The following is a 21,071-nucleotide window of genomic DNA, read 5'->3' on the forward strand; positions in this document are numbered from 1 at the left end:
AGATTAATTTTTGTTTTGGTGCCTCTTTTGCTGTTGGTTAATAGGGGTTAGAATACTATTAGTGCTGATATTAGTGAATAGATGAATGAGCTGTGACATCTCTGACTTTCAGGGAGTTTTAGGCTGGCAAAGACAAGGACGCTTAAGAAAATTTGTGGAAAAAGGAACTAACATTGTTTACTTTGGCACAAAATATATATATTTTAAGATTTTATTAGAAAGTCAGATTTACAGAGTGAACAAAAGACAGAAAGATCTTCCCTGCACTGGATCATTCCCCAAGTGGCTGCAATGGCCAGAGCTGAGCTGGTCAGGAGTTTCTTGTGGGTCTCCCACATGGGTGTAGGATCCCAAGGCTTTGGGCTGTTCTCTACTGTTCTCCCAGGTCACAAACAGGGAACTGGATGAGAAGTGGAGCACCCAGGGTACGAACCAGTGCCCATATGCGATCCCAGTGATTGTAAAGCAAGAACTTTAGTGAGACTACCATGCAGGGCCCGGTATAAAATATTTTGAAACTCATTTTCACAAACTTTTTGAAGTACCCTTATACCTTCCTTGCAGCTAAACCTTACATAATTTTTCTCTCAGTTCTAAACAGATAAGCAGGATCTCAGTAGTTTGTAATGTATAAAAATGGTTTATTTAGAAGTACAAAGTTATGTATTTTAGGATTACTAAATCGAAAGTATGTCAATCTTGTGGCTTTGTGGTTTCATCTGTTTATTAGCAAATATTTATTGAATGGGTGTTATGTGCAAGTTATATTTTAGAAGCTAGAAAATACAGCAGGGTATTACTGCTTAGACATTTGGGTAATCTTTCCATTTTAAACAAGATAATCAGGATAAGGGCTCATAGAGAAGATAATACCTCTGTAAAATTTAAGGCAATAAAGGATTTGAATATGCAAAGATTTGGAAGAAGAATGTTCCAAATAAAAGAAATAGCCAAGAATGTGACCTGTTTGAGGAAAATCAAGGAAGCTAATAAAAGCACTGTGAGGGAAAAGAGAATAGACTAGAAGGAGATGGATCTGGAGAGGAAAAAGGGAGTAAGGTCATAGAAGGCTTTAGCAGAATATTGTAGAATTTAGACTTTTAGTCAATGAAATCGTTGCACGACTTTGAAAATATCCTTTATAGAAGCTTGGCTCCCACTGTTGTAATATCTTTGAACTATAGCTTTGTAAATCTGAGAGACAAGAATATTGAGAGTCAAAAAGTGATTTATACAAATCAGAAACTAATAACTTTGTATTTACAGTATAAACACACTGGTCTTTGCTGATAAAAAAAATCTTGATGCTTTCCAGATAAGCTTACTTCCATCTTTCATCTTTCTGATTTCACTTCTCTGGCCAGTTCATTTCCACTAGCTATCTTTGCAACTTCACTGTTATCTCTCTTGGTCTGTCTTCCCTTGTAATTTCATTAATATATCAAGAGAATTGATAGAAACATTGTTCTTGGACTGTGTGAAACCAGAGACTGATTGTGTAAAAATTGATTTTCCAGTGTGATTATAAAGTAAAGGTGCTTGAACTGAACTACCACTTTGTTTGCAATATATCTTGCCAAGATTAATAGTAACAATTATTCATAAAATACAAATCAGGACTTCAGTAGATTTGAACTCTGATTATATCCACTGGTGGCAGTCAGAAAAGGGTACTCTTATTGCATAAATATATAGCTTATATTAAATTATCTTGTCTCTAAAACCCTATACTGTGAGTCACCATCCTGGAACAATTTAGATTTAAGCTTCCCTTTCACTAAGAGGATTTGGACAAGTCATTGTGCTTGAGAGCTTGAGGGCAGAGCAGGTTACCAAAAGTATTTTATAGGTGGAAACTTGAATTATATAGAAAACTTGTATTTTTAACTGTTACTAAATTTGAGACCAGTAAATTATGTAAGCCTTCTATATTTTATTTTCTCCATTTGTAACGTGAGGTATTTCAGTTTAGATAATACTAAGTAATTATAAAAGTTTCAAGTGTCCTTGTATAATAAATACAAATTTCTGATTTTTTAAAATGCAGGTTAATGGTGCAATGTAAGAAGCCTTTAAAAGTTTCTGATGAATTAATACAGCAATATCAGGTTAAAAATCAGTATCTTTCAGCAATAGCATCTGATGCAGAACAGGAACCTAAAATTGATCCATATGCATTTGTTGACGGAGATGAAGAATTCCCTTTTCCTGATAAAAAAGATAGACAAAACAATGAGAGAGAAACTGGAAAGAAACACAAGGTAAGTCAGAGAAACAAGTGTACACTGAAGAGTCATTGATGATTTAATAGTACTCTTACATAGTAACATGCTATCACACTGAGAAAAAACTGAGAAAAGAATAGATTTTGGGAGGAAGGAATATATGAATCAGGCATGTGGTATAGAATATGGATGCTTCTGATGAAAAGATCTTGTTTATTTTAAAATTAGTTGTATTGAGAATACATGAGCTTCTGTCATAATTAAAATCAAAACTTTTAGGTAGATTTTTTGACAGTAAGTTAAAAGTATACTGCAAGTGGATTACCAATTCTCAGAGATAAAATATGTGAGTTAAAACATATATGGCATTTAGGATTTGTGAGTCAGGAAATTGCAGTGTCCCTAAAAATAAATATTTATTGTAAGTATGAGACATAGAAATATTTATTTGAGTAAGATATTTTAAATTAAGATGACAATCAATAGGAAGGAAATTTGGCTTACATACAAATGTGAATATTGAAAGCTATAAAACTGAAAAAATTACTCTGTGATGTTTCATAGAAAGAATTTCACCAAGTTTTATTTAGTTGTTGTTCTGTATATATGCAGACATTAGCAGCTGGAAAGACTGCAAGTGTAATAGAAAAAACACAGATTTGGGGATTTTGTAGATCTGGGTTTAAATCTCAACTACCACTACTTATTTGATCATTTTCTGGGACATATTATTTTTAGATATCTCTACCTTTATCTTCATTGTTTACTTGTAAAATGTAAGAATTAGTAATAATATGTGTAGAAAACTTAGCAGAATGGTTAACATGTAAAGAAATAATTGGTAATTTTATTTTGGTAAATTACGTATTTAGTATGTAATGTTGTTTGCAGATGGAAGATGGGACATCTGCTGTAACAGTGTTATCACATGAAGAAGATGCTATGTCATTGTTTAGTCCATCTGTCAAGCAAGGTAACACTTTGATTCCCAAATAAAAATTTTGCATTCCAGCATTGTTACTACAGACTGATAGCTTATTGGTATTTAGTATTCTTTTTTGCATAATTAAATAACTTTTCAGAGTTCTTCCTTAAAGTTGCAGATTTACTGTTTTATATATATTTATATATAAATTATATATAAAATATAAAATATATATAAATATATATTTTAAATATTTTATGAATATATATATATATAAATGTATTTTTTAAGGTTTATTTATTTTTTGAAAAACAACTACACAGGGTAGGAGTGGGGTAAGGGGAGAGACAGAGGTAGATCTTTGATTCCTAACTCACTCCCCAAATGCCTGCAGTGGCCAGAACTGGGCCCATCAAAAGGTAGGAGCCAGAAAGTTCCAGTCTCCCACTGAACAAAGGTTTAGACAACCTGCTATTTGTTGAGATTTTGTAAGAAGTTATAGTATTTGCAGAGTTCAGCCCTGGCCTCCTAAGCAGTTGAGCCATCCTCTGCTGCCCTTCTAGGCATACTAGCAGGGAGCTAGATTTGAAATGGAACAGCTAGGTTATGAACTGTTGCCCAGACACAGGCTTTACATACTATGCCCAACATGGCCTGAGTAGATTTTATTTTTATTGGGAGAAACATGGTGAGGTGATTGAAATCGTTAACTTTTAAAATATTCAGTTAGTTTGTAAGGCAGAGTGGCAGAGATCTTTCAACCACTGGTTCATGCCCCAAATGCTTAAAACAACCAAAGTTAGGCCAGGTCAAAACTAGGAGCCAGGAAATCTAGGAGCATCTCTGTTGGTGCAGGAATTCAAGCACTTGGATCTCATTAGCTTCCTCTCTGGTTCATTAGCATAAAGCTTGATGGGACATGGAGGTGGGACTTGTTTTAAGGCACTCTGGAATGCAGGCATCTCAAATGATGGTTAATTTGCTGTGATAAAATGCCAACCACCTTCTGTCTTAAATGGAAGTGGTTCTTTAAGGTGCAAAAATTGGATAAAATCATCACCTAAGATCTCTCACATCTAAAAACTCATTTTTTAAATTAAGCTTTATGGAAACACATCTTTTCCTTTTCACACAAGTTTAGGAGAGCTGTTTCTTGGGCCATATAATTCAGTAAGCATTCTTATTAGGTGTAGGCACTATTTTGTAGTAGACGAGATGCTATTTGAAAGTGTCTAACCTATGCCCTTTTTGAATGAGATAGACACAGTTTAATTATTCATTAAACAATTATTTGTTGTATTTTTAATTGAAAAAATGCGTATTCTTAATGTACAGCATAATTTTTACTACAATTAATTATTTTTAATTGACAGAAGGAGAGAAAACGAACTCCCATCTAACATTTGTTCACTCTTACAATGTCTGCAATAGCTGTGATGGCCCAGGGCTGAAGTTCATAGCAAGGAACTCAGTCCAAGTTTCCCACATGAGTGGCGGGAAGATAGTTTAGGTTAGCACTGTCACATTCCAGGATCTACAGGAGCCAAAATTTAACCCAGGGACTCTGTGGGGCAGAGGTGTCATAACTCCAAGTTAATATTTTGATATATACATGTGCATATGTGCACACACACACAGTGGAATCACTGATCTGGGTAGCTGATATTTGCATTACCTAATCTTTTTGTGGTAAGAAAATGTAAAACTTACCAATTTCTAATAGCAAAATATGTTTTTATTAACTATAGTCAATATCATATACTATTTAATGTTTTATAAAAAATTGTTTTGAGAAATAGAGTGATTTACTATTTTCTGGTTTCCTAAATGCTCACTGTTAGTTATTTAAAAAGATTTGTAGAGTTCTAGTTCATACGATATTACGATATTATTACGCGCAGCTAATTCCCACAACCTGGTTCTTTACCGTGAGCTGAAACACACACCAGACGCAACGAGGTATCTTTGGAGGTTTATTCCAACGGGGCAAGAACGGGTAGAGGTGGTGAAAATCAGGAGGAGAAAAAAGGGAAGGGGAGAGAGAGAGAAGAGCAGGGTAAGAGCGGGATAAGAGAGGGATAAGAGAGGGAGGGATAAGAGAGGTAAGAGAGGTAAGAGAGCGAGCCGCACCTGGGGGGGGGGGGGCTTTTGTCTGCCAGGTGTAGGGGGTGGGGATTGGGAGGGATTGAGGCCAGGCCCCCAGGGGATTGGCGCCTGCAGGTGAATGCCTAGGGATGATTGGCAAGTGGGCGGAGTTGGGGAGGGGGCTGAAAGATTGGGAGGTGGGATTCAGGTGGAAAGCCAGGTTACATCCGATTGGTGGATAGCTGGGCCGGCTCGAACTTCATGAGCTGTGAGGAAGAAGGAATGGCGCCGTCCAGGGAAGGGTATTGGAATAGCTCCTTACACTCACCATGGTTGAAATAAATAGGCAAGCTGAAACCTAGAGCCAGGATCACAATCCTGCTCTCCTATGTGAGTTGTAGGAATCCAGTTACTGGAGCCATAGTTTGTGCCTTCCAGGGTTATGTATTAGCATGAAGCTTGATTCAAGATTTGGAGTTGGAATGTTGATCCCAAATCTTTTTGATCCCATGTCTGTTTAATATATGAGAGAGACATGGGCATTTTATCTGCTAGGCCAAGCCCCACCCACACTTAACTTTTATTGAGGGTAGAGGAACTTATTTTCTGTTATAAGTTCTTTTGGGAAAAGGATTTGTTTTAACATTTGAGTGACTGGAGAGGGTCAGTCTTTGGACAACCAAAAAGAAGAAAAGGAAAAGTGTATCTGAACAAGGAACAAATGAGCTTTCACTAAGTTTATTTAGTTGATGATTCTGACTAATTTGTTTGAATGATTTGGGTTATTTGTCAGAGTGACCTACAAATTTAATTATATCAAAGTTACTGTAAGATTTTTTTGTGGAAGTTGAAAAAAAAATCCTAAAATTCAGATGGAAGTACAAAAACCTTAAAACAGTCTTTATTCAAGTACATTTTAAAATTATTTCACTTTATTTTGTTTTAACAACAGAGAGACTGAGTGAGATCTCCTATTCCATTCTTTCACCAAATGGCTATGGAAGTTGGGGGCTGAGTCAGGCTGAAGCTGGAGACCAGGAACACAACCCCAAGAATGAATTTTCTTAAGTCAGCCATCACCTGCTACTTCTCAGTTTGTGTAGCAGAGGGAGTTGGCCTCAGAGAGTGAAGCTCAAGCTTCAACCCAGGCACTCTAGTAAGGAATGTGGGCATCCCACGTGGTCTCTTTTTTTTTTATAATATTTATTTATTTTTATTGGAAAGGCAGATATAGAGAGAGGAGGAGAGACAGAGAGGAAGATCTTCCATCCGATGGTTCACTCCCAAAGTGACCGCAATGGCTGGAGCTGGGCCAATCCAAAGCCAGGAGCCAGGAGCTCATCTGGGCCTCACACACGGGTGCAGCCGGCAACCATATGGGATCCCGGCGTGTGCAAGGCAAGGACTTTAACCACTACGCTATCGCACTGGCCCCCCCCAGGTGGTCTCTTTACCAGGAATCCATACACTTACTTTCTCAAAGCGAAGTTGAAGGGGGGAAAAAAGATAATGGCATCACACTGCCTTATTTGAAAAATCTATAAAGCTATCCATAAAACATCATGGTGCTTGCTTAAAGAAAGACGCAAATACCAGTGGATCAAAATAGCCTGGAAGAACATCTACACGTTTACTTTCAACTGATTTTTCAACAAACATGCCAAGGGCGTATGGTGGGGAAATGACAATCTAATCAGTAAGTGGTTATATGAAAATTATATATCCACATATTAAAGAATGAAATTTGATTGTTAGAGCATATAAAACCAACTGAATTAGCCAGCATTGTGACACAGTGAGTTTAGCCGCTTTTTGCAGTGCTGGCATTTGTGTGGATGCTAGTTCGAGTCCTGCTGCTCCTATTGCAGTCAGCTTCTTGGGAAAATAGCAAAAGATGGCTGAAGTACCTGAACCCTGTACCCACAGAGGAGACTAGGACACAGAGTTTCAGGCTCCTGGCTTTGGCTTGGCCAACTCCGGACATTATGACCACCTGGGGAGTCGGGGAGTGAACCAGCAGCTGGAAAATTACTCTGTACCGCCCTCTCTTAATTTTTCCTTTCAAATTAATGAATAAATCATTAAAAATTAATTAAAATGAATGAAAGACTTAATATGTGAAACTACAAACTGCTACCAGAAAAGATGGTAGAAAGCTGCATGTCACTGATATTTGTAAAGGTTTTTTCATTATGACTCCAAAAGCAGACAACAAAAGCAAAAATATACATATTTGACATCAAGCCAAAAAGCTTCTACATAGTAATTGAAGAGTCAACAGATTGAAGAGACAACCTATGGAATGGGAAACTATGTTTGCAAACTGTGGAGAACTGTCTGATAAAAGGTTAATATCCAAAGTATAAAGGATACATGGCTCAATAACAAGAAAACAGTATGATTAAAAAATGGACAGAGTACCTGATTAGACATTTCTCACAAAGACATGCAGATAGATGGCCAATGGGTGTATGAAAAAATCCTCAATGTGACCAACCATCAGGGAAGTGTAAGTAAAGACTCCAGTGGCATACCAAGTGGACATTAGGGAAAAGTTGAAAGATAACAAGTATTCGTGAGGATGCAGAGAAACAGGAGAGAAGGGTTGTTTAAAAAGTTCATAGAAATGTATGCTTCAAAAAATATATATAGATTCAAATTGTTTTGTATCAGAATAAACATCTCCTAACTATACTGCTTTGTGAACAGAATAAATTCCCTTATACATTGTTGGTGAGGATATAAATTAGGATAACCATCATGGAAAGTAATGTAGAGTTTCTTCATGAAATCAGAATAGTAAAGGTACTTGAGAAAGTTCGTGGAAAATTGAATTGAAGATTCATTTTAGTGCAGAAATCTTAAATCTCTGCAGTTTTTTCAAAATGTGTATGTTCGATAATATTTTAAAAATGCCTGCCATATGATGTGATAGTTCCACTGCTGATGTGAAATCAGTTTATCCATACTGATATCTGGCGCTCATATTTTTTGCAGCATTATTAAGAATAGTCAAAATATTCATCAATGGATGAGTGACTAAACAAATTGTGTTATTCATAAACACACGTACATACACACATACACGTATTTAATAGATAATGTAATTCAGTCTTTAGTTTTACTTTTTAAAGATTTATTAATTTTCTTTGGGAGTCAGAGTTACAGAAAGGAGAGACAGATTTTCTGTATGCTGGTCACTTCCCAAATGGCCACAATGGCTAGAGCTATGGCAATCAGAAGCCAGGAACCAGGAGCCTCTTCTGTGTCTCCCACATGACCAAGGCCTGGGGCTCTCCTCTGCTGCTTTTCCAGGCAGCTGGATCAGGAGTGGAGTAGGCAGAACTAGAACTGGCACTTATGGGATACAAATGCTGCAGGCTTAGTATTAGCTTGCTACAACACCATGCAGACTAAAATAGGACATACTGTCATTTATGACAATATAGGTAAATTTGGGGTACATTATATTAAATAAAACACTCTATGATCTCACTTGTATGTGTAATCTGAAACTTCTGTACTCAAAAATAGGGAGTAAATTATTAGTAAGTAGGATATGTATATAAATATACGTGTGTGTTATATATATACATGTGCATTATGCGTTTAGAAAATGAAGTGTTGGGTGTCTCTCTCCTTCCCATTTCAAGAGGCACCCCACCTCCCGACTTTCTCTCCGGAGGTGCTTTCCCCTTCCCTCTTCCTTCCCTGCTCACCTGGTCCTTTCGCAAATAAACTTCTCTCTGTGCAACAACAACAAAAAAAGAAAATGAGGTGTTGAGTATGTCAAATAGTTTATGGACTACCTCTATCCAAAAGGCACTGGTAACACAGTATACTATAGAGTATCAGTTGCTTGGCCTTGTGATCTTGTGACTAAATGGGAGGAGTGACACACTGCAGACGCCCCGCATTACAGGAGGATCATGACACATGTCGCTAGTTCAGAAAAAGATCACAGTTCAAAGCATAGTTTCTACTGCATGTGCATTTTTTCATACCATTGTAAAGCTGAAAAAATTTATTAAACTCAGTCATGGTAACCATCGTAGTCTGTTGTATTTTTGAAAGTTTATTATGTTTGAATTGTAATTATACTCACCAGGAAACAGTATGTGAGGTCATGCAAATGTAGCTTAATTGAGTCATTCAGCAGTATATATGCATATCAAATGAATGAAATAAATGGTTTTATTTAGCCTATTTATCCTCTCTTAGGATATTTCCTCAGATGATGGAAATTTTTTGTCTTTTTGTTGTGCCACTGGTGCAGGTTTTTCTAAATGTGGACCATTGGGGCAAGTATTTGGTGCAGTAGTTAGGCTGCTGATTGATTGAACTGCCCACTTGACATTGGTATTTCTAGTTGGAGTCCTGACTCCCCTGCTTCTGACCCAGCTTCCTGCTAATGCACACCTTGAAGGCATCAGATGATGGCTCAAGCATTTGCATCACTGCCACTCATATGGGGGACCTGATTTGTGTTTAGGGCTCCTGTCTCTAGCCTTGCTCAGCCTGGTTATTATAGGCATTTGAAGAGTAAAACAGTGCATAGAAGAATTTTTTTTTTAATTTTTTTAGGGAATGTGGACCATTTATCATACTCTGGAGCATCTCAAGTAGAACTTTAAAATCTTAATTTTTACTAAGTACCCTTGATAATTTAAATAGTTACTTCAAAAAGGCAGAGAAACACAGATGTCTCATCTGCTAGTTCACTTGCCAAATGCCTGTAACAGCAACTTCTAGGCCACGTTAAAACTAAGGGTCCTGGAGCTCAGTCTTTACATGTCCTCCATGGATGACAAGGACCCAGGTATTGTCAACAGCTACCATCCAGAATATACATTTAGGGAGTTGGAATTGGAAATAGCCCTGAAACTTGAATCCTAAAGACTTGAACTTGAAGACTGTACCATACACCCACCTGTGATGATTTGTATGTACTCTAAAATTTCAAAGTTATGAAAGACTGGAAAAGGGATTTATCTGAAATAACTTGACATTTAGAGAATTACTTGCAAAGTTAAACATCAGGCTCAAAATTGTTTTTGTTTCTGTTCTAGAAATATAGCAGAACTTAATTTATATTTGTATTTTTTTCTGAAACAATCATATTTTTTCCCAAAATTAAAAAAAAGAAAATTTAATAATAAAAATTTTTGAAGATAATATTTGTTGATTAAATGCCTGGCAGTGTGTGGGAGACTTTACCTACATTCTGTCATATTTAATTCTTGGTATACACATCATTGGTGAGGCACAGAAAAATTGAGTAACTTGCCAAGGATCATGCCATTAGTGTTGGACCTAGACTTGAATTACTCTGACTCAAGAGCTGAAGCCATTAGACATTAGACATTAGACATTGTACTGTCATTACCTTTCAGGAAAATAGAGAAAAATATGTGTGTTTAATTTGTTGTCCTAAAAATGTTTATAATTTTAAGAATTCATTTTGGAAGTATTAGCTATGTTAATGTATTCATCTTGCCTTTGGCAGTGAGCTTCCTCACTAAGGTGCCACCATTATTTACAACATTTTATCAGCGAAAATAGCAGCAAAATTCTAGATTTTCTAAAAGAAATAATTTCCATAAAGGCTAAGTTATGCATGTAATTTAAATAAATAGAATGATACTTACTTGGTCAGTAGTAGAGTTTTTTGTTTTGTTTCTGATTAACACCTCTAGATGTTCCGCGCCCAGCTGGTCATACTCGTCCTCCATCAACCAGTTTGATTTATGACTCAGACCTGGCTGTCTCTTACACTGACCTTGATAATCTCTTCAATTCTGACGAAGATGAGCTAACAGTGAGTATATTCTCTTAATCATTAAGATGGTGGGAATTTTTTTCCTTGATTTAAGTTTTTGTTTTTCAGAAGTTATTTGTGTGTTAAGTAATGATTTACTGTTGAATAAGAAATATTTTAAAATAAGATTTTAGTTTATATTTTAATGTCATGTTTGTCTATAGGGTCACTTGTAAGCTTTGACTTGTCTTTCTTTTGTTAGTATTTTTGAAGGACAGCCTAACTTGAGCTCTGCCATGTCTTTTTTGTAGTTCTTCGGAAGCAGATTTTCCCATTTTTTAATCCTCTAACTTGAGAAATAAGTATGAAATTGACTTGTTTAGAGAGTGCATAAGGAATTAAAACTAAGATTGCATGTCTTGTTAATAAGATAGGTCCATACCAAACCAGTAAAAGAAAAAGAATTTAGTATTTAATATTCATTTGTATAGAAAGGTAAACATAAAAGTAATTAAAACTCAGAAAAATGAGACTCCCTGGCAGGTGTTTAGCCTAGAAGTTAAGACTCAATGTCCCATGTTGAATTACTTCAGTTCAGTACCAAGCTCTTCCTGCCTCCAGCTTCCTTTCAAATCATTGGATCCTGGTTCCTGGGTTTGGCCCTGGCCAATGCCGGTTGTAATGGGCATTTAGGGTATAACTTAGATGGGAGCTTTGGATCTTTCTCTGTATGTTTCTGGGATCTTTCTTTTGCAAATTAATAAACAAAAATGAACAAAAATAGTTGGCCAAGAAAGTCAAGTCTGGCAAATTAATCAATCGAGTGCTATATTATTATGAAGAGGAATTCCTTTTTTATCTGCTTCTAAATTTCAGTGGTACTTTTGGTCTTGTCCTGTATAACATGATTTTTGCCCTCAGCATATGTGTGTCTATATATTTGTGTGTCTGTGTATGGCAAGTATACTGTACATAGGCTTTCACACCAAATCCCATAACAAAGCATATATATGCCTATATATTTGTATGTGTATATATCGCAGATATAGTCATACTTGATTACCTCATATCTCATAATGAAACATTTATCAGGGCACTGTGTGCTACATGAGTTTAAATCCTTGAATTCTTTGATACAGTTTGTCTTAGCTAGCATTCCTGTATCAGCTGTGGCTCCTCTGAAGCAAGAAGTTGGTAGTCAGAACTCAGTCTGCACTGCATTGAAATCAACTATGTATTCCAGTGACTGTGTGTTTTGAAGCATATAATAAGAAACAAATAAATTATTTTTGTTTGTATTACACACACACACACACACACACACACACACAAAGAACTCAGTCTGCATATTTGCCTCAAAGGGACTAATAGAAGACAGGGTACAGATGTCAGCACTAAAAACATTGGTGATAGATTGGTGATAATAAAACTTACTTTGGTCAATATGTTAAAACTTGTTTATAGTTAAGAACGCTGTTACCCTGTCATGAGGTTTCTGAAGTTTTTGCTTAGTTTTACCTGTTAGTGTATGTTTACAAAAGTAAGAAGAATGTTGAAAGAATGTAAAAACATAAAAAAAATTCAGGGGCTGGGATTGTGATCTAGCAGGTAAACTCACTGCCTGCAATGACAGTGGATCCATATGGGTTCATGTTTGTGTCCCAACTGCTTCACTTAACATCCAGCTCTGCTAACGAGTGCCAGGGAAAGGTCAAGTGTTTGGACCCTTGCACACCTGTGGGAGACCCAGATGAAGCTCCTGACTTTGGCCTGGCACATCCTTAACTGTTGGGGCTACATTTGGGAAGTGAACTAGTGTATACCAGATCTCATTCTGTCTGTCTCTCCTCTGTAGCTCTGCCTTTCAAATGAATACATTTTATTTCAAAGAGAAAAATTGAGAGATATTGTTGATTATATAGGAAAAGTTCATGTCTTTAAAAGGACAAATGTTTTAGGAGTATCTTTTACTACAAAGCAATTTTGATGTCAGTTTTAAAACCTTTATCACACATTTCTTAGTTTTATTTTACTAGATTTCTAGTTGTTTGTTATTCTCTATGTTAGGAAACTTTTGATTATTTGGAGCTTATTCCTCTGTCATTCAGAAGGCTTATTGAGTCGTTATTCAGAGCAACTTATCTGGAGTCCGTCAGTGATTGTTTAACGTTTTGTTTTGTTTGTATCTTTGAAACTTAGAGTGTGTTTGACTTTTACAGATACAAAATATTCTTGATGGTGAATTTTTTTTATGTCTGGGTAATTGCTATTCTGAGATAATATTGAATATAAAATTTCAGATAAATATGTACTGCTTTCTTTAAAAATAGCCTGGATCTAAAAAATCAGCAAATGGATCTGATGATAAAGTCAGCTGCAAGGAATCAAAGACAGGAAATCTGGACCCGTTATCTTGCATAAGTAAGCTTTCTATATCTGTTCCAGATAAATTTGCAAATTTTCAATCTTAAAATTCCCCACTCCGTTTTTTAAAAACTGATTCTCCTTTTTTTTTTTTGGTCTCATATTAAGATGTTTGCTTTATTAAATATAGGCACTGCAGATCTTCATAAGATGTATCCTACACCACCGTCATTAGAACAACATATTATGGGATTTTCCCCAATGAATATGAATAATAAAGAGTACGGAAGTATGGATATAACACCTGGAGGAACTGTTCTAGAAGGAAATACTTCTAGCATAGGAGCACAGTTCAAAATTGAAGTTGATGAGGGATTCTGTAGCCCAAAACCATCTGAAGTTAAAGTAAGTATTTTATTTTTCTAGAAAAGCAATTTGCTTTTTTATTTTCTTATATAATTAGTTTGTTGCTATATTAAAAAAACCCCTTTCATAGTGATTATAGTTTTGTAGTATACAAATTTGAGGACTGAATTGTGTAACATTATTAAGAATGTGTGACTGTAGAGAATAAATTGCTCATAGAGAGAAAGCATGAAGTTGACAGATGACATATCTTTCATATATACGCTTTAAAACATAAGGATTTCTCACCATCCTTTGTTCCTCTTTGCTCTTTTCTTACTTATTTTTCTCTTATTTTTTTACATCAGCATACTTTTAATTTACTTTATAATCACAAACCTAATTTGTCTCTACGAATTCAACAGGTAAAAAGTAGAAAGACCATTGTTTCTCTATAGAGTATAACAAGAGTGACAGACATTAATCAGATCTCAAGATGTGAGTTTTACTCATGTGTATGACTTTGTTTTATCTGTTATCACTGCATTTTAAGAATAGGAGAAAAAGGGCCCAGCACGATAGTGTAGAAGTTAAAGTCCTCGCCTTGCACGCACCAGGATCCCATATGGGTGCCGGTTCTAATCCGGGCAGCCCCGCTTCCCATCCAGCTCCCTGCGTGTGGCCTGGGAAAGCAGTCGAGGACAGCCCAAAGCTTTGGGACCCTGTACCCGCGTGGGAGACCCGCAAGAGCTCCTGGCTCCTGGCTTTGGATTGGCTCAGCTCCAGCCGTTGCGGCCACTTTGGGAGTGAACCATCAGGCAGAAGACCTTCCTCTCTGTCTCTTCTGCTCTGTGTATCTGCCTTTCCAATAAAAATAAATAAATCTTAAAAAAAAAATAGGAGAAAAAGCCAGTATGTTTTTCGCTTTTTGTTGATTCTCCCTACAGTTCTCCCCTGTCCCCCCCAGATACTTAGATGCTGAAAACTATGATTTTTATTTGTAGGATTTTTCTTATGTCTATAAGCCTGAAAATTGTCAAGTTCTAGTGGGATGTTCCATGTTTGCACCTCTAAAAACTCTACCAAGTCAGTGTTTGCCACCTATCAAATTGCCAGAAGAGTGTATTTACCGTCAGAGTTGGACTGTTGGAAAGTTGGAATTGCTTCCTTCAGGACCTACAATGCCATTCATCAAAGAAGGGTATGAGTTTATTGTCACTATTTAGTTATTGTGGTAAATGAATGCTTATCATAGTGTTTTATTTATAGAAGGACCTGTCAGGCTGACAAAAGAATATAGGTTTTTGAAAATCCTTTAAAAATGATCTGGTTAAATTACTTGTCTTTGGGAGCATTTTTTCTGTTGATACATAGTTCAAAATTACCCCTTTTGTACACTTGTCATATTGCCCATTCTTTTTAATTTTTAATCACCCAGAAGATATTAACTAAAAAAAAACTCCTTGTACCTATTACTGATTGTTCTTTCATAATTTGCAGTGTTAACTAGAAATATTTGGGATGCTTTTAGTTGTATTTCACAATACTTATGTAATGCCTGTATGTGATTTTCTCTTTTACTCTGGTGGCAGTAGTGATGGAAATAACATGGATCAAGAGTACGGCCCTGCCTACACACCTCAAACCCATACTTCTTTTGGAATGCCTCCAAGTAGTGCACCTCCTAGTAACAGTGGAGCAGGAATTCTTCCTTCGCCATCCACGCCTCGGTTTCCAACTCCAAGGACTCCAAGGACTCCTCGGACTCCTCGTGGAGCAGGTGGACCTGCCAGTGCTCAAGGTTCTGTTAAATACGAAAATTCAGACTTGTATTCACCAGCTTCCACCCCATCCACATGCAGACCCCTCAATTCTGTTGAACCTGCAACTGTTCCTTCTATCCCTGAAGCACACAGTCTTTACGTAAACCTCATTCTTTCAGAATCAGTTATGAATTTGTTTAAAGACTGCAACTTTGATAGTTGCTGCATCTGTGTTTGCAACATGAATATTAAGGGTGCCGATGTTGGAGTTTACATTCCAGATCCAACGCAGGAAGCACAGTATAGATGTACCTGCGGCTTCAGTGCAGTCATGAACAGAAAATTTGGAAATAATTCAGGATTATTTCTTGAAGATGAACTAGATATCATAGGACGCAACACAGACTGTGGCAAAGAAGCAGAAAAACGTTTTGAAGCTCTCAGGGCTACTTCTGCTGAACAAGTTAATGGAGGACTAAAGGAATCTGAAAAGTTTCCTGATGAGTTAATATTATTGCTACAAGATCAGTGCACTAATTTATTTTCACCCTTTGGAGTGGCAGACCACGATCCTTTTCCCAAAATTGGTGTAATTAGCAATTGGGTACGTGTTGAAGAGCGGGACTGTTGCAATGATTGCTACCTTGCGTTAGAACATGGGCGTCAGTTCATGGATAATATGTCAGGAGGAAAAGTTGATGAAGCACTTGTGAAAAGTTCATGCTTACATCCGTGGTCCAAAAGAAATGGTAAGTTTGCTTGCAAAATACTTGTATAAATTGGTGGTTTTCCTGTGATTGTATGACTTTGCTTTGGTTTTCTAGCAGAGAGTTTTAGAGGTAGTTTCCCATCAGTTAATATATACTCTTATTATTGGACTTAAAATTCTTTTTTGTTTTTTGTTTTGTTTTGTTTTTTTACTTAAAACTCTTTTAATGGTTGTTTAAAAATATGTTTAATTTATTTGAAAGGCAGAGTTACAATATGGACACTTAATTTGGACTTAAAAATATTTAGTTTATTTGAAAGGCAAAGTTATAGAGAGGGAGAGATGAAGAAAGAGAGCTTCCATATGCTAGTTCCTTCCTCACATGGTTATCATGGCCATTGCTGGGCCAGACTGAAGCAAGAGTTGAGGGCATGGTCGTAGTCCGCTGCTTTCTCAGGCATATTAGCAGGGAGGCAGATGGGAAGTGGAGCAACTGGGACATGACCCAGTGTCCATTTGTGTTGCCAACATTGCAGGCAGGCAGCTTTACCCAATATGCAATGATGACAGGCCTTTCTTTCCTTTTTGAACCCATAATTTAGTGGAGGAGACAGACAGTAAACAAGAAAATGATCATGTACATGGAAGAATAGATAGGATTAGGAAATGATGTTTAGGATTAAAAATTATTAAGTTGGTGTTATCAGAGAAGATATTACTGAAAAGGGAGCATTTGAATAAACTACATAAACTAGGAAATGTGAGCTATGTGGTTAACTAAAGGAGAAGTATTTCAGAAGTGGCAAAGCTGGGTGCCATGATCTTGAGGAAGTAATGTTGATACGTTTGAGGATTAACAAGACTACTGTCATGCAACTGTATTGGATTATGGGCAAAATTGTAGGACATGAAATCTTACGTGTGGCTAAACACCAAAATCACATACGGTCTTTTATATGGAAAACTTCTGTAATTAATTTTATGTGAGATGTGAAGCTGTTGACTAGTTTTGAAGAAATAGCATCCTTTTTTCTGTTATTTTTTCAAGAGCTAACTGTTGTGCTGTTATGTGGAAAGGAGCCTGGGAATTAGAGATGGTGAAAGTAACAGTAGAAGCAGTTGTATCCATTGAAAGGCTTTTTCAGTAATCCAGGAGATTCATGATATCTGCTCGGCCAGATGGGAAGCGTTAGAGGTTTATGTATTAGATTCTTGGAATATATGAATATTTTTAAGATTTTCTTATTTATTTGTAAAGAGTCACAGAGAGAAAAAGGAAGAATAGTTGAATAATTGGTCAATTAATCTTCCATCTGCCGGTTCTAGAGGTGGGCTAAGCCAAAGCCTATAGCTAGAAACTTCATTCTTGTGTCTCACATGGATGGTAGGGACCCAAATACTTAAGTCATCTTTTGTTGCTTTTCCCAGGCCATTACATTAAAGGGAGCTGAGTCAGAAATGGAGTAGCCATGACACAAACTAATTTCCATATGAAATGTGGGCATCATGGGTGGTAGCCTTAACGTGCTGTGCCACAGTGCCAGCTCAATATTCTGATGCATTTGAGAACCAAAGAAGATGGAAGATTTCACTCTCTTCTGTCTCTGCCAAAAAAAAAAAAAAAATCTTTCAGATAACAATAAATAAATATTTTTTAAAAATGTTTCAATATGCCACTGATTAACTTTTTAAGCTTTAAGTCATATACACTAATATATGCAGAAAGTTTACCTCTTTCAAAATGTAGTTCAAATGTAGTTCTTGTGAGAATCTCTGCTCTTAAGACATATATAGCAAGTAACTTTTATTTGGAACTAGGTGTTTGGTATAGGATGATCATAACCCATATTGGAGTGCTTGGATTCAAGTGCCAGCTCCAATTCTACACATCCTGGCAAGAAGAAGTTGATCAAATAGTTGAGTTCTTTCTTACTTGCATGGGAGAATTGGAGCAGATTCTGGCTTTGGGCTGTCTTAGTCCTCGCTGTGGGCATTTTGCGGTTGAGCCAATTGATGGAAGATCTGTCTCTCTCTTGCAAATAAGTAAATGAATAAACAAAATTTTTAAAAAAGCCTTTTTATCTGATTCTTATCTTTTTAAAACACATGTACATGGTATTTTGAGAACTATTAACCACGGGTATTCAGCCCTTAAATTGCTATTAACTACTAGGGAACTAAAACTATAAAATGGGCTTAGCACAGTAGCCTAGTGGCTAAAGTACGTGCTGGTATCCCATATGAATATGGGTGCCGATTCTAATCCCAGCAGCCCCGCTTCTCATCCAGGTCCCTGCTTGTGGCCTGGGAAAGCAATGAAGGATAGCCCAAATCCATAGGACCCAGCACCCACGTGGGAGACCTGGGAAAAAGCTCTTGGCTCCTGGCTTGAGATTGGCTCAACTCTGGCCATTGTGGCCACTTGGGAAATGACTCATTAGACAAAAGATCTTCCTCTCAAAGCCACTGTTCCTGCTAGGACAGGAGGTGAACTGAGTAGGGTTGGCTCAAGGATCCCCTGGTATGCGCAAAATCTGACATTGGGAGGGGTTCTGATGGAGGAGCCTGGGCAACTCCTCTGGCACGACACAGTCCCTGCAGATTAGCGCAAGAAGCATGATAGGAAACAGCCCAGAATAGGCCATGGAAAGTTTCCCACTGGCACACATTCAGCATGGGTCATGGGCAGACCAGGCTGAATCAGTTCATGTCATCCACTGGCAAATCCGATCACCAGAGCAGAGTGTGGGTTGAGCCGGGTTTGGTCGCGACAAAACCAGTACACATTATGGAATGCCAGGGCGTGGTTGCCTGTACTGGATTTGACTGCAGCACCCAACCAGCATACGTGAGATCCAGGAAGGGAGGGGCGGAGCTGGCAAGGGGATTTAGGGGCTGGTCCCCTCGCTGGACAGCTGCTCCCACTGGAGAGCGTGAGCTGGGATGGGGACAGACCAGACTAAGCAAGGCTGCAACACCTGTGCGCTGCATGTGGACTAGATCACGAAAATGCCAGGCTGGGCTGATTATTCCTGCTGGTGCAAGCATAAATTAGAGTGGGTGAGGGATGTTTGAGCTTAGCCGCAGCATCAGCTGGCACTAGGGACTAATTCTGTCAAGTCAAACCACAGAACCACCTAAAGAGTGCATAAACCAGGAGTGAGAGAGACCTGGGAGGGGAAAAGTGGGTTCCCCCTTCTTGGGTCACTACTCCCGTGGGAGGGCATGAAAACTAGGACGGGGGCTGGGGTGGCTAGACAGAGAGGCACTCAACAACACCCGTGAGGGCTGGATGGTTGAGTTGGTTGGATGGAACTAAGCTTTAATACCCATTGACAAGTACAAGAGCCAAATGGGATGGGGGACAGACTGGCCTACTGCTACACATACTGGCAAACCAGGGTAGGGGGCAGGCCTGGTGGGGGTTATTGTGGGTCGCCCTGACTAGGCTGCAGCTCCCACTGGTTGATTTAAGGGCCGAGTATGTGCTGGGCAGAACCAAACTGGACTGCAACACCCATTGGTTCCAGTGCAACTCGGGACTGAAAACAGAACCAACCCAGCAATTGCAACCACCAGCTGATCGGGGTGATGGACTGTGCTGGGCCCTGTGCTTTCTAGAACATACAAGAATCTAGTCTGGGAATACCTCAAAGTTTCTTTCTCCCCAATCGAACTGCTGGACTCAGAACTCTAACCGAGAAAAGACAGAAGACAGAACAGGTCAATCATTCATTTCAGCTGTATATTGTTGGCAGCGAAATATGGGGCAAACGGAGACTTTATGATGGACCATATCAATCAGTGGACGACCTCATCGAGTGAAACTGGCAACGATTCATAACTGGAAAACTATTAAAACCACTTGAGCAAATATCTCAGAGCATGCCCCACATCCGGGACTTGGGGTGGGCGGGAAACCGGGTGAGGCTTCTCCCTCAATATTCCCCTTTACCTCGGATACATGATGGAAACAATATGGACATAATAGTATTACCCACTTCCCTATACCCCCTGAACCTTTTTTTTTTAACCGTAATTAACTATGTAACCATTGTCAACAACAATACAATGAAATAAATTAAAAAAAAAACAAAATGATCCACTTTAAAAAAAAAAAAAAGATCTTCCTCTCTGTATATTTGACTTTCCAGTAAAAATAAATAAAACTATAAAACAAGGTTGGGCGAAATAAAAATTTTAAAAATGCCCACCCAGAGATAGTGGATAATCATAGTAGTACATATGAAGTATGAAATATTATAGCTTTGAAATTGAATACTATGGCATAGTAGGTAAAGCTACTGCCTGCAAAGTTGGCATCCAGTGTGCTGCTATACTTCCAATCCAGCTCTGCTGATGTGCCTGAGAACGCTTGGAAGATAGCCTAAATGCTTGAGTTCCTGTATCCCTGTGGGAGAACAAGAAGAGCGTCCTGGCACCTGGCTTCAGCCTAGCTCAGCCCCTACCACTGCAACATCTGGAGAGTGAACCAGTGAGAGAAGAGATGTCTGTTTCTCCCTCTTTTTCTCTGTAACATTTAGATAAGTATTTTTTTTAAGTTGCATGTAACAAATAGCTGAATCTTAGTGTTTTGGGGAAGAAGAGAGAAAATATCCCAGAAGATAATAATACAGCAATGTATCTTTTCAGAGTATTACCTTTGCTAAAGTTACAAAACAAGCAAAGTTAATTGTATTTATTTGTATTGCTTAATTCTTGAAATTTTGCCTGTGTCCAGAAATGACTGAAGAATAAAAATAGATGAGTACTTAAGATCGTTTTTGTAATATTTTATTTCTTGAGGCTGTGAGATAACATTATTATTGTTAATATTAAAATAAATTTTAGGACCCAGCTGCTTCCTTACCTTCCAGCTCCCTCCTTGTGGCTTGGG

The 21,071-nt window shown here is 37.7% G+C and overlaps 1 protein-coding gene across 3 annotated transcripts in view; it reads left to right on the forward strand.

Annotated features, from left to right (window-relative positions):
- The window catches only part of MED13 (mediator complex subunit 13), a 99,373-nt gene that overhangs the window by 46,281 nt on the left and 32,021 nt on the right, over nt 1–21,071 (forward strand). For 2 of the 3 annotated variants that reach the window (XR_009246944.1, XM_058676068.1), the window contains exons 10-16: nt 2,048–2,261; nt 3,117–3,198; nt 10,932–11,053; nt 13,324–13,414; nt 13,548–13,762; nt 14,707–14,903; nt 15,295–16,214. Coding sequence is in view for 2 of the 3 variants with exons in the window: in XM_058676068.1 (XP_058532051.1) it covers nt 2,048–2,261; nt 3,117–3,198; nt 10,932–11,053; nt 13,324–13,414; nt 13,548–13,762; nt 14,707–14,903; nt 15,295–16,214 (1,841 nt within the window). In the remaining variant the exon portion in view is untranslated. The remainder of the gene's footprint in view (nt 1–2,047; nt 2,262–3,116; nt 3,199–10,931; nt 11,054–13,323; nt 13,415–13,547; nt 13,763–14,706; nt 14,904–15,294; nt 16,215–21,071) is intronic. The other variant, XM_058676069.1, reaches the window with a different exon arrangement.

This window comes from Ochotona princeps, chromosome 17 (genome assembly GCF_030435755.1).
Source record: "Ochotona princeps isolate mOchPri1 chromosome 17, mOchPri1.hap1, whole genome shotgun sequence".
NCBI classification, from domain to species: Eukaryota; Metazoa; Chordata; class Mammalia; order Lagomorpha; family Ochotonidae; genus Ochotona; species Ochotona princeps.